This window comes from Falco peregrinus, chromosome 2 (genome assembly GCF_023634155.1).
Source record: "Falco peregrinus isolate bFalPer1 chromosome 2, bFalPer1.pri, whole genome shotgun sequence".
In the NCBI taxonomy this organism is placed as follows: domain Eukaryota; kingdom Metazoa; phylum Chordata; class Aves; order Falconiformes; family Falconidae; genus Falco; species Falco peregrinus.
Genome location: NC_073722.1, coordinates 113,792,033 through 113,804,302, shown reverse-complemented (window position 1 = coordinate 113,804,302; position 12,270 = coordinate 113,792,033). Strand labels below are relative to the sequence as shown.

Here is a 12,270-nt window from a genome sequence, read left to right as displayed (position 1 = left end):
AATCTCACACAGGAGAGTCAGGTATGAGATGTGCTAGGCAATACTGCAGTCTGATCCCAATCAGGCAGGAGTCTGGCGATGAGAACGTACCAGCCCGCAGCCAACCCTGACTGGAGCCAAGGTGCACGTTGGTTTTGCCCTAGAAGAGGATTCTGTAGATGCTTGCATCAGTTCATGAGCTAGTTGTGCACAAATGACACCCCTGTGTTGCCCACCCTTCTGTATCTCTGAATGATGATCAGTAGATGTATGACCAATATAAGCCCTCCTACAAACCTTCCTCAAATAAAGCCCTGTGACAGATACCAATCTTCATGCTGCAGGACATACAACAATGGTTAACTGCTTCAGCTTAGGGAAAAATCAGGATATCATCTGTTATGGGGAGAAGGGTGTTAATCATCTACTATGGGACTTTCCAGGGAAGGAAAGCTGAGCTAGGTGGTCTGCTGGTCAGCCTCTGCCCGCACGGGGATCACTTCACTGCTGGACTGGCTACATGAGTCCATCTCTCTATTTGACACTGGCAGGCAAATTCTCAAATCAAAGCAAAATTCTCTCTGTGATCTTATCTTCCAGTGGCTGATTAAAGTCATGTCCCCACTAGAACGCAGTTTGGTCTCTAGTTTTAAGATAGGGTATGCATTTAAAATTTAATAGCTCTTTCCGAATTACTCTGTATCTACATGCTGTCATTACAGAATGAAAGGACACTGTGTTGATGAAGCTTAATCCAGTTTCATTATGGAGTCTGCTAAATTGGGACATGTTGGTCTTATGAAATTCTACATGTCATCTTGAAACTCTGAGCATAGTTAAGCCCTAAGGATCTCCGAAGCTAGAGTTAAAGCAGCCTGTTTTATGTCCATATTTAAAGAACTACAGAGAGATGTGCAGGATGATTGGATAGATGGGAAGGTGGAGGAAGGAGAACCAGAGGCTACCTCTTTCTTATCTCACATGGGCAGATTTCCTGTAGCCAGTAAGGCTTATAAAATGACCTGCGTTTGGCTTTGTGTTTGACTTGACCATAGTTTTTTTGCTCAAAGTGCCTTCGGGGACTGGCTATTCCTACTTCTCCTTTTCTTCTTGACAGGGTTCAGAGAGAGCAGCTGGCTGCCATCTTCAGGCTCATGAAGGAAAAAAGTGACACATTTGGAGAGATGTCTGAAGGAGACATGAAGGAGCAGCTTAGACTGTATGATATATAACCTTGCAGCCAGTGGAGACTATGCCCAAACCTGATCTTGGCCCTTACTATGCAGGACACTGGAGGCTGTAGCGCTATAAATGTGTTCCAGTAGATATTTTGCTGTTCCAGTTTGTTTTGCAAATGCATATAGGCCTGTGATATGTATTTCAAAAGACCTGTAATTTCTCACCCTTTTTATTGTATTTCCTTGAATAATGATGATATTTTCATCTCATACAGAGATTTTTACCTCTTTCTGGCTGGGTCATATATCTCAGTCACGCAAAGCAGTTAAACTCACAACTTCTTTCTGGCCATGCTTTATAAAAATGAACTTTCAAACCTAGTGTTTACCAGTTTGATATCTGAAGAAAGCCAAAGAAAATAGATGTAAAATGAATGAAAATAATAGAATCATGGATTGGAAGGGATCTAAGGAGGACTGTAGTCCAACCTCCTGCTCAAAGCAGTATCAGCTATGAGATCAAGCCAGGTTACTCAGCGCTTTATCCTGTTGGGCCTTGAAAACCTCCAAAGATGGAGACTGCACAACCTCTCTTGGCAGAGAGGCTTCCAATCCTACAGTCGGAAAACAAATAGCCAAAGGCAAGGCATTAGTGCTCTGATCAGAGGTGAGTTGTCTTTCTCAACTCCTTGGAAGGAATGCTTCATCCTCCTTCATGCTGGCTTCTTGAAACAGAGCCAAGTCAGTTCCGGCTGACCTCGTTGAGCTCATCTTCATACCTGAAAAAAACCAGCAGCTAACTTCAGCCTGGAAACACAAACATCTCTTCGCCTCTTGACACTGGTGAAAGTAGTGCAGAAAGGTGGCATCCTTTTCTATAAGGATGATTGTGTCAAACTCAGATCCTGTTACCACCCTAATTTAAAAATTATGTGGGAAACTACATACTTAGGAAATCTCTTGAATTTATCAAGTCTTTTGAACAGTCTTAACCAGCCCTGGGTTTGGATAGAGTAAATCAATAAGCATTCCTAATTTTAACTGAATGTCTTCTGGTGTGCTTATCTCTCCTATGAAATCCTGTTAAATGCTTCATTATCAGGGAGGATTTTCTCAGTTTTAATAACTGCTGACAAAGGAAGGCAACATTTTCTGAGCCAGTTTTAGGGAATGATCTCTTAAAAGGTTAGGTTTGCTTTATTTTGTGTAATCCTTTTGAGTCTGGGAAACCAAATATCTCATTATCTGGTCACTGTTTCCCACTACAGTATCTTCTATAACACCATACTATTTGACTTCTAAGAATCATTTTATCTTCTAATCGTTTTCACTTAGATGAAGGCATATTTATCATGAGATCAAGCTGGGTTTGCTACCAGTCATGACTTAATCTAATGTCTGAAAATCACCTCTTCTTACTCAATGTGAAGGAATTAAGGGTGAAAAGGAGTCTCATGATGGGAAACATCATCCTAGCTTGCTGTGTATCTAGGCCACAGTTTCCTTTGTCAAGCTGTGCAAGGGGGAAAATGTAGAAAATCTGTATATGAGACTTCTCTCTAGTTCAAAATTGAAAGCAGGATCTTTTCCAAAGCTCTTCTTGAAAGCAAGCAATGGAGAGTTAAGGTTTAGTTGATTTTTAGTCTTTCTCTTGTAGACTTTACAGATTATTTCCAAAATATTTTTATATTTCTTCTTTTACATTTGGGCCTTCTCTGAATAGGAACATTTCTGGAAAAATTCCTCAAACTCCTCAGCTTCACATCATGCCAGCAATGATATGCTGAATAAGGCAGAGCAGCTGGCATTAAACCTGTTCTGTCCAGACCAACTACAAGCACTGTCACCAAAGTGTTACAATACTGTTCATAACAGGACAGTGGTAAAAGATCTGACATTTCCTAGGTCGATTTAAGAAAGAAGTGAAGCAAAGTAAAAAAGCCTCTGCCAAAGACATGAAACAACGGGATGCCTAGATGTAAACCCCATGGGTTTTAAGTGATGTTTTCTCTGTGTGCAGTTGGAAGGCTGAAATAAAGGCACCCTGGAGTCGGGGCAGCTGGGGGGAGGCAGCGTTTGGAGTCCACAGGCTGCTGCTGGGCCTGCACTGGCAGGCTACGTCCCGACTTGGCCGGCCGGCTTCTCATTTACTTCTCCCTCTGGGCTCATCAATATTTATACAGGAAATTTCACCAGTTGCTATGGCAGGATCTCCCCTTCCGGGTATTGTCCTTTAAATGACACTGACAGCGTTTCCTCAGCCTCACACAGGGTCATAGGGCACTGAGGTGGCCGTAGGGTGGAGAGGTGGCTGTATGAACACCTGCGGGCAGCGGGGGCTCGCTGTCAGCGCCCCTGGGGAGACCCTTCTCCCTTCTGACAAGCTCTAGGCCCCCGACACGGGTGGGAGGATCCCGAATCAGCGCTGCCACCGAGGGGCCTCTCACGGCCCTTCAGCACATGGAGGCCCGGCGTCCTGCGAGCCCCAGCCTCGGCACTGCCCCCCGCCCTGGCACTGCCCCCGCGGCCGGCGGCAGCTCCTGCCCCGTCGCGGACGCTTCGGAAGGGCGACGGGGGCCAGGGCCCAGCGTGGCGGGTCTCTGTGGCCGCAAGGCCGGCGGCCTCGGCGGAGCCTGGGCAGGGCCCGGCGAGGGGTCCCGCTGCTACGGCAACCAGCCCCGGGCCACCCGCGACCGCACACGCGATGCGCCGCGCGGAACGGGCCTGGCTCCTCCCTCGCTGGCCTGCGTGCCCCGGGCGGGAGGGGAGGGGCAGGGTGGGACGAGGCCGAACCGCCGGTGTGAGGCAACGCGCATGCGCTCCACGTGGGCGCCGGGCGCTGCGAGTGACGTCACTCCGCCGCCTGCCCGAGGCGGGGCCGCTCCGCGCCCCTCACCCTGAAATGGCGGCGGGCCGGGCTGGTTGCGGGCGTCTGTCTCGGCGGCCCGCGGCAGCCTCTGGTGATACGCTGGCCCTGCGGGGGTGTGGCGGCGCTGCGGGCCGCTCGGAGGGGGCCTGCGAGGTGGGCTGCCGCGTGGGGGTGGCGGGGGGGCTCGGCCTCACCTGCCGCCCCTCCGCCGGCCCCCGAGCTGCGGCCTTGCCGCCCGGGCTGGCCCGGTGTGCGCTGGCGGTTTTCGCCGGGTGTTTCGCCTGACCCGGCGGCCGTTGAAGGCGTCAGGGCAGTCGTTTCCGTCGGGGTTCAGTGGGATGAGGTGCTGACGGTGTAAACTGTTTAATAAATCTGTGCTCGGTGATGGTCTGGGGCTCTGCCTGTGCTGAAATGGATTGTCCGCCCCTGCAGAGCGCCCAGTGCAGGGTGTGCTGCCGCCCTCTCTGGCGTACTTGTCACGAATGGTTCATCCTGGATCTTTGCTATGATGTTTTGTAGCCACGTATTTTCTGATGCTCTTATTCGTGTGTGTTCCTGACATCCCACTAAACGTGCTTTAGTGTCATCTACTGTTAACAACCCTTGATCCTGCACATAAGGAATAGATTATGTTGTCCCAATCGAATCATGGGTAGATGAGAAAATGAGAGCATTTTGTTTTGCATCCTCAGCGTTACTAGATGTGTTTTCCACTTCACATGCAAACTTGGGCAGTCTTTCTAAACCACAGATGCAGGTTTAAAAAAAATCTGAAATTATTTAATTAAGGACATCTAGTAGGTGGAGAAGGAGGAGGCAGGAGGAAGTGAGCAGAATCATTCTGCTGTGGCTCTGTAGGTAGCTTTGATAGGGATTTCAGGTTTAGAGACTGTCTTATACAGGTCATTTAAATGGGTTTTTTTGCATAGGTTGCTTCTGGAATTGGTAAACCTTATGTTCCACAATACAACAGCATCTGCTTTACATTCTGTAGCTGGCTAAAGTCAGTAAATTGGGCTTGGCCCAGTGCATTAGCAGTGTAAACAGATGGCTGTGCCAACAGTATGGGGAATTGTGCCGGTGAACTTGTCAAGTGTATCTGATAAACCTGTTTCCACCGTCCTTTCCTTTGAAGGAAATGGGAATAGTTACAGATGGGAAAGAGTGTGGCCCTAAACCCACCATATAAACCTGCTTTTTGCACCTACAAGGTTGTATTCTAGCTTTCTCTGTTGTTCAGGGATGTTATGGGATTTTTTTTTCAAACTATGTTAAATATTTTGTGTAAGTTCCTCAGGGGTATGAATCAAAGGCAAAAGTTCTCATTGATATCCGCCAGAGGAGAACAAGCAGGAGTTTTCGGACAAGCTTTGGGGGTTATCATAACACTGAAAAACCTTCACTCCTTTCCACCCCTGCCTGCCCCAGTCCCTCATGTCTCCTAATCACTGTATCCAGGCTACATGCATTTGACAGGGAATTAAATCCACAGTCTCTGAATTTATAATAGACTTGAGTTTATTCACATAAGAATGGTGGGGAAAAAGTTCAAAAATCATGTTGTAGATAACAGTCAATTTTAGAGAATTTAATTTCCTCTGGGGAGTGAAATAACTGGTTCTGAAACTTGGTGACTACAGGGAATTTGTGTAGTAATCAAGCAGTGAATGTGTGGCATGAGCTTCTCCTGTTTTAAGGCGGCAGCTTTACCTTTATGACCACCCATGCTTTTGTTGGTGAATCACATTTTGATATAATGTAAGAACTGTATTAAAAGGGTCAGAGAGACATATATCTACAAAATCCTTGATATTGCAGCCTTTTCTACCTGCATTTCTCTGGAAATTGTCTGACCAACCCAACCTCAGGTGGTGGAAAACATAGTGGTGTCTGCTACCTTCTCTTTGTGGTAAGTCAATGGTATTTTGTTTTATTCTTTCTCCATAATGTGACTAAAGCTTTTCTCACAAAGGTAAGATTTTGTAGGCATTTTGACGTGTTCTAGTAACGTGATCTTTCTTGTGAGTCTTCTGTAAGTGTCAAGTGAAGCAGCAGAGACTCAGATCTATGAGTAAGTGTTCAGACTGAGTTATGGAAGCGGCACTAGTTAGTAAGAATTCCTAAAGATAATCTCAGGGGATGGGGACCAAGTGCTAGTACCATGGATTTGAATCTGGCTTTCTGCTAGGATGGGAACAGAGCAAAACATGGAAGTCTTTGTGATTTTCATTTTTTTTAAAACTTTGGATAGATTTATTACATTTGTTAACTGCTAAATTGCATTGGGAACAATAAACTAACAAGGAGGAGGCATTACATAGTTTGTCTCATCTTCATTTGTCTCAAAGAAAGGGGATAATTGATCCTGTTTCCTGTGAGAGGGCGTAGTGTCAAACCTCCTGGGGGGGTTCTGACTGTTTGCAAGTGTTAAGACAAATTGTTAGGGATGCCGCTGTGGAAAGAGATGAAACAGCCAACTGTCATCGTCCTGGGGAGTCACAAGCAGTCTGGATGCATCTGTAAAATTGGAGTGTGAGCAGGGCCAAACGTGCAGAGGAGGTTGCCTGCCTTCTCTAGGGGGTCACGTGTGGACTCACTGCAGCGTGTCTGGCTGTGAAGCTGTTCCCAGTGGTAAAATCCAAGGGTGAGGTATGGTCAGTTGTTACATCAGGGTCAATCTTTTCTCCTCTACAGGGGTTAAGAGATTGCAGCTCTGGTGCAAGGAAAGGTAACACCTAGAGAGAGATGGTGCTATGTAATCTGCTGCTGCCAGAGCTGCCTGGCAGTAGAAAGTGTAGTTCTTTTTGGAGATGTTTTTTACCACTCTCCTGAAATGGCTCACGCTTTCTAATGTGGTCTAAAATGCTCACAGCTGGAAGAAGGTTTATATACTGCGTGTTCTATAGGTAAATGTAGGTGAGGTGGTGGGAGAGGAGAAGCAAGTGCTGCTTATCCGCTGGATGGTGCTGTTGTATTCAAACAGCAGCCGCGTTCTGCCTAACTCGGACTGAAGACTTCAAGCACTGTTTTTCTTTCAGAGAGAATTAAGGAGGATATACACAGTCCTTTTCTCCATAGCAAATCTCTTGTGAATCCATGTTGTGATCTGCCTGTTATCCAGCGTTCCTGTAACTTGCTAAACTTAACTAGTTACTGCAGATAGGAAAACTGTTTTCTGAGCAATTACTCCTGACCAGAACTTTTCTGAAAAATCTTATTTAAAACTTCCTTCAACCCACCAGCCCACCCTCACCCACCCCAATTAGGCTTTGTTACACCTGTATGTGTACACCTGTATGTGTACACCTGTATGTGTACACCTGTATGTGTACACCTGTATGTGTACACCTGTATGTGTACACCTGTATGTAGGATGAGTATTTGTTGGCTCACTCAAGTGCAGTAAGCTAGCTGGGAGTCACTGGAGGAAAAGCTTGTTTTCAGATCCTGTGGTTATACTTCATCGTGGGGGAAGAGAAGACCTGTTCCTCTGACTACTAAGCCACCTTTCCAGAGGCCAGGACTTGAGTTTAAATGTTGTTTGCTTGCCATAACATTAGATAAGATCTGAAATAGGTATTTGCAATTTATGTGACATTGGTTTAATGTTCCTGTAACTTTTTATTGTATTGTTTTATAACTCTTTCTTAAAATGGTAATTCTTATGAAGGAGAGGACTTTGTGGATCACTGCCTCTGTAATTTGTCTTCCTTGTCAACACTGTTACAGCCTTTATTGGAAAGGAAACAAAGAATAGTAGCCTGGTTGTTATGAGAAATTGTTTTGCAAGCTCTGCCTATTACTCAGTTGTTGGAATTCTGCTACTGATAATTGATAGAAGCAGAAACTAACTCAAGATGCTGATTTTAAGGAAATTGGAGGGTGAGAAGTGGTGAAAGTATTAGTTTGTAGTAAGTGAAGATGGCCACATTGGTTCAGTAACTCTTCTGAAAGGTGATACTTTGAATGTTTAGTGCCTTCCAGCATCAGAGGACTGAATGTCAACTTTTTTGTTTCCAGATACCCCGAATTCTGGTAGCAGAGGAGAACTTTGCAGAGAAAACTGCAGTCTGCTGGCAGTAAATAGGTTTCTGATGATCACTGCAAGTCTGTGGGCTACAGGTAGAAAACCCCTGTGTTGGTGGCACTGGTTCAGCGCATTGTGTTCTGTGTCAGTGGCAAGGCTTTCATCGGTACCCAGGTTCCTGCAGCAGTCATGTCTGAGCTAATCAAGAGCAGATTTGGTGGGGTGCGTGTGTGAGTGTGACTAACCAGGGTCTAGAGACTGGCTGCTACAAAAGCGAGGTCAGAAGAGATAGCATCTTTGAGGATGCTGATGATTCGTATATGATGCAAGTCCTGTGTCAGATTCATGCCTTAATGTCTCATCTTATTGTAAGCTGTTTGGACTCAGGGTAGTGGTTCCCCATTGAAGCACAGGATCTTTCTAATCCCTCCTGTCACCCTGAATTCCCTTTAGCTGCTACTCGTTTGTGCGGAGTGTGTACTTTCACGTCAGCAAGGACCATCTGAAAATCCAGCAGTTTAATTTTGGAGGAGAAACATTACAGCCCAGCAGCTAATTGAGATGACTGTGACCTTTGGAGGGAAGAGGAACTTACTGAAAATATGACTTGGTGGATAAACCAGAACTGCCTGGGGAAACAGATTTGCAAGGAGATAGAATGACTGGCTGCCTAGGCATGTCCAGTATCTGATGTTTGTACTAAAAGTTAGAGCTATGTCTTGCGAAATGGAGGAGTTACCGTTTCTAGATACTTCTAAGATGTGGTTTGTGTGTGATCAGAATGGCTGGGAGAGAGGCTCACACCTGTTGATTCCTGAACTTTGTTTGTTTTGGCTTTTTGTTAAAAGATCTCCTCTGTGTGTGTATACACTTCAGTTTCGATCTGCCAGGTAGATGTTGTCTGTTCCTCTTCCATGGTTTTTGTTCTTTCTGGTTTTCCACTGTGATGTGAAGCTATTGGATGAGTTACACAGGGTGTTACCTGCATATTGGCAATAGGCAGACCAAAGGAAGCTGGATGGAGAAAGTAGAAAATTCAGCCTTCCTCTGTACAGACTACGCTGATGAGATTTTCACACCCATGCACTTAAATCAACTTTGTAGTGGTGAAGTTTGACTTTTGGCATGAGCAAAAAGGCTTCTATTTCAGGGAGTGCTGCTTGAAAATTGTAGTTTGGGTATTGCCATTTCTTTCTCCTCAGTGGGCTGTGTTTCTTTGTCCTGCAATAAAGGATTTCTGTTTATCTGCTGTCCTTGGGGTAGCATAGAACTGTATGACCTTAGTGAAGAAGGGGAGTACTGCTGTGTATGAACCTAGCAACCTTGAGATAGGAGCAGAGGCATTCTGAAAACTTGTTTTTAGTGAGGGATTTTATCATCCAGTTATTCTCAAGCTGCCCATGAAAACCCAAGAGTGATGAGTCTCGATTCTTTCTTCTTGTTTTGTGTGTAGACCATGACAATTTCAGCAACCGTATAACTGCACTGTGAGTGGGTTGATGAGATGGTTCTCTAAAACGTCCTGAGGAAGTTGCACCCTATCTTACACGCCTCCTTTGTTTTTTAAAAACTGCTGTCAGCACAGTTGAGGTGGGAAATTTTCTGTTTGGCTATTTGATTTAACACACCGTTCAGGCAACTGAAAGATCCAGCAGTCCTTTGTGCTGCCTCTGAGATCTGTGAGGGACTCTGGTCCCAAGCTTTCCTTTATCATATGTTCTCACAGATGAGAACAGAGAGCAGAATGAGGGGAGAAAATCTGGGAATATAATGTATTGCAGAACAGAGAAATTCCTGTGTGATACAAAGTCATAAAAATAAAACCCTGCACCAGTGGCTCATGGACCTGTGCCTTCTGGGAAGCTTTCACCACTGAAATGTTCTGCCCAGGACTCAGTACAGCTGTGAAGATCCTGCTAACTGGTGTTAGCAGGTGGTTTCCTATTCTGAGGGCTGAGAACTTGTGCAAACAAAATTTGGGATGGTCCCTCCCCTCTTGCACTTCTACCTCACCTGCAGCTCAGCAGTCATCTCAGTAGAGGTGCTGCAGGTTTACAAGAAGCCCCTTAATCCATGCAAGGCTGCTAGTGGAGCTGCTCCACTGCTGCTGGTACTGGTTGGGGGTGGCAACTTTATCACTGCAAAACTAGGTGCACAAGCAGAGAAGATGATGGACCTGCATCCAGTACCTTTATACTGGTTTCCAGCAGAAATACTGTTTTTGGGAGGCCCCTCCGAAAGCTCCTTCATGGCAAAAGTCTGTCTTTGCAGCCAAGTGATGCTGCCTGTCTGGGTAGGATCCCATGGAGCTGTGGGAGCATCACCCGCTCTCTCTGGCTCCCATCATCCTTTTTGCCAGCTCCACCTCAATAGCCTTTTGTGGCAATTGGTTCCTTAGTAAAAGGTGGGTTATGCTTGTTTGTACATGGCTATTCTGTATCCGGGATCAATCTTTGTTGTGCATGACGTTTGTTTATACTGACAAGCCTGTGACAATGGTATTAATGTCCCTATTCACCTTTCTGCAACAAGAGATAGGGCAGACACCCTTTTGCTAACTGTATCAAAACATGGTGGGCTTTATCCTGCCCTCTGCAGTTGTGGTGACTGACTCAGCTGAGAAGTGACTGTTCTAATACAGGGAAGGGGGGGGGGGGGGGTGGCACACCATGCAGACACTTGGGATTAGGATCTGGGAGTGCAAGACTGATCCACCGTGGTGTTCTGAGGTGGGAGAGCATATGTGGTGATGGTAATGGCAGGGTTCTGTCCCCTCAACCCAGGAGATCATCAGCATGTGGTGTGATCCGACACCCCCTCGTACAAACCTTGTTTCTTTCTAAACAAACCCACCAAAGGTCAGGAACTCAATTCTTTTCCCTTCTTTGTGAGCACAAAATATGATAAAATAGCCATGTGTACAGCTAGTTTTGGAGAAAGAGGTGGCTGGTGTACTGAGAATGTGCTTCTTGAGTCACTTAGCTGAAGGTATTGACAGGTGTGTTATTTGAAGTTGTGTTTTGGTGCATATAGGAAGAGATGGTGTAAGGATTGTCTGTTGTTTGCCAGTTCTGCTCATCTCTTCTTCATGCATCAATTCTACTTGCCAATTGCAGTGTTGGAACAAAATTTCATCACCTGGACTCTGCTCTGAGTCAAACCAGGTTAATAAAACTGGTGACCAAGGGTTTGTAGGCATGATTGTGACTCAGATTTGGCCTGCAGGAAAACCCCAGTAATGCTGGTGGCCACCAAGCCTGTCTTGATTTTGGCATTTCAGGTGCAGATGGCAGAGTGGGCAGGTAGAACAGGTATCTGTGACTGAGCATATCTAACCCAGAGTCCCCGGCACAAGATCAGGCGGCCTTAAAATACCATTTCTGTTGACCTTCCAGACTGCTGGTGCACTTGAAAGTTTGTAGCAGATAAACTTGTGCCTGAGGTATGTACAGTGAATGGCGTTTTTGGTGAAGGGTGCACTATGTATTTATGCATTAACGGAACTGCAGTCTTCTGATTTACTTGAAGTTGTAAGGCCAGATCTTGTCAAATACTAATATTAAGAGAAGTGAGAGCCTGTCTGAATACAGCATTCTACAGAAAACAGTAGACAACTGAAGGAACTGACCTTCTCGAAAAACTTGCAATTCAGCTGCAATCCCTAGGCAAGAAATTCTTTTGCAGGATAACAGAGAACCCAAAAACTAACCACATGACAAGATGGGATATTCCCCACCCCAACCCCCCACCCCCCACCCACCCACCCCACCCCCGATAGATTAGATAGCAAACCATGTGAAGTTCCATGAGTAAGATGCCACCTATTTATCTTGAAAGAGACAATCTGCATTTTGCAGATGGGAGTTATGGGTGAGAGAAAGCTAATTCTCAAATTGTATTTTAAGGGAGAACCTGAACTTCCATGAAACAGTGTAGTTATTTTAATGTGTTTGTGGGGCATTTGATGATATATCCAAATGCTTTAATAGATTGGCCTCTTGAACAATAGTGAAATACTTTGGCAGTGGCAAAACAGATAGCCCACCTTAGACTCGTGAGCTGCCAGAGCATTGTGGCTTCAGCCATCAGAGTTCTGAGGACATTGTGGTGGAGACACCGGTGTCTCGATAAAGCTGAAGACAGATAATCCATGTAGGTCTGGGTGAAAACAGGACTGTCGGCACCATCCTTGTTAAATTCTCATGCGATTAATTGCC

General features: G+C 45.6%; 2 protein-coding genes across 6 annotated transcripts in view; both read left to right on the top strand.

Annotated features, from left to right (window-relative positions):
- MXRA7 (matrix remodeling associated 7) overlaps window positions 1-1,427 on the top strand; it is a 28,907-nt gene extending 27,480 nt beyond the window's left edge. For both annotated transcript variants that reach the window (XM_055796725.1, XM_055796722.1), the window contains one exon: window positions 1,097-1,427. In XM_055796725.1, the coding sequence (XP_055652700.1) occupies window positions 1,097-1,211 (115 nt within the window). In that variant the 3' untranslated portion in view covers window positions 1,212-1,427. The remainder of the gene's footprint in view (window positions 1-1,096) is intronic.
- A 2,542-nt stretch (window positions 1,428-3,969) lies between these two features.
- Window positions 3,970-12,270, top strand: part of ST6GALNAC1 (ST6 N-acetylgalactosaminide alpha-2,6-sialyltransferase 1) — a 29,831-nt gene continuing 21,530 nt past the window's right edge. For 2 of the 4 annotated variants that reach the window (XM_027780522.2, XM_027780524.2), the window contains exon 1: window positions 3,970-5,935. The gene's annotated coding sequence lies outside the window, so the exon portion shown is untranslated. The remainder of the gene's footprint in view (window positions 5,936-12,270) is intronic. The other 2 variants (XM_027780521.2, XM_027780519.2) reach the window with 1 other exon arrangement.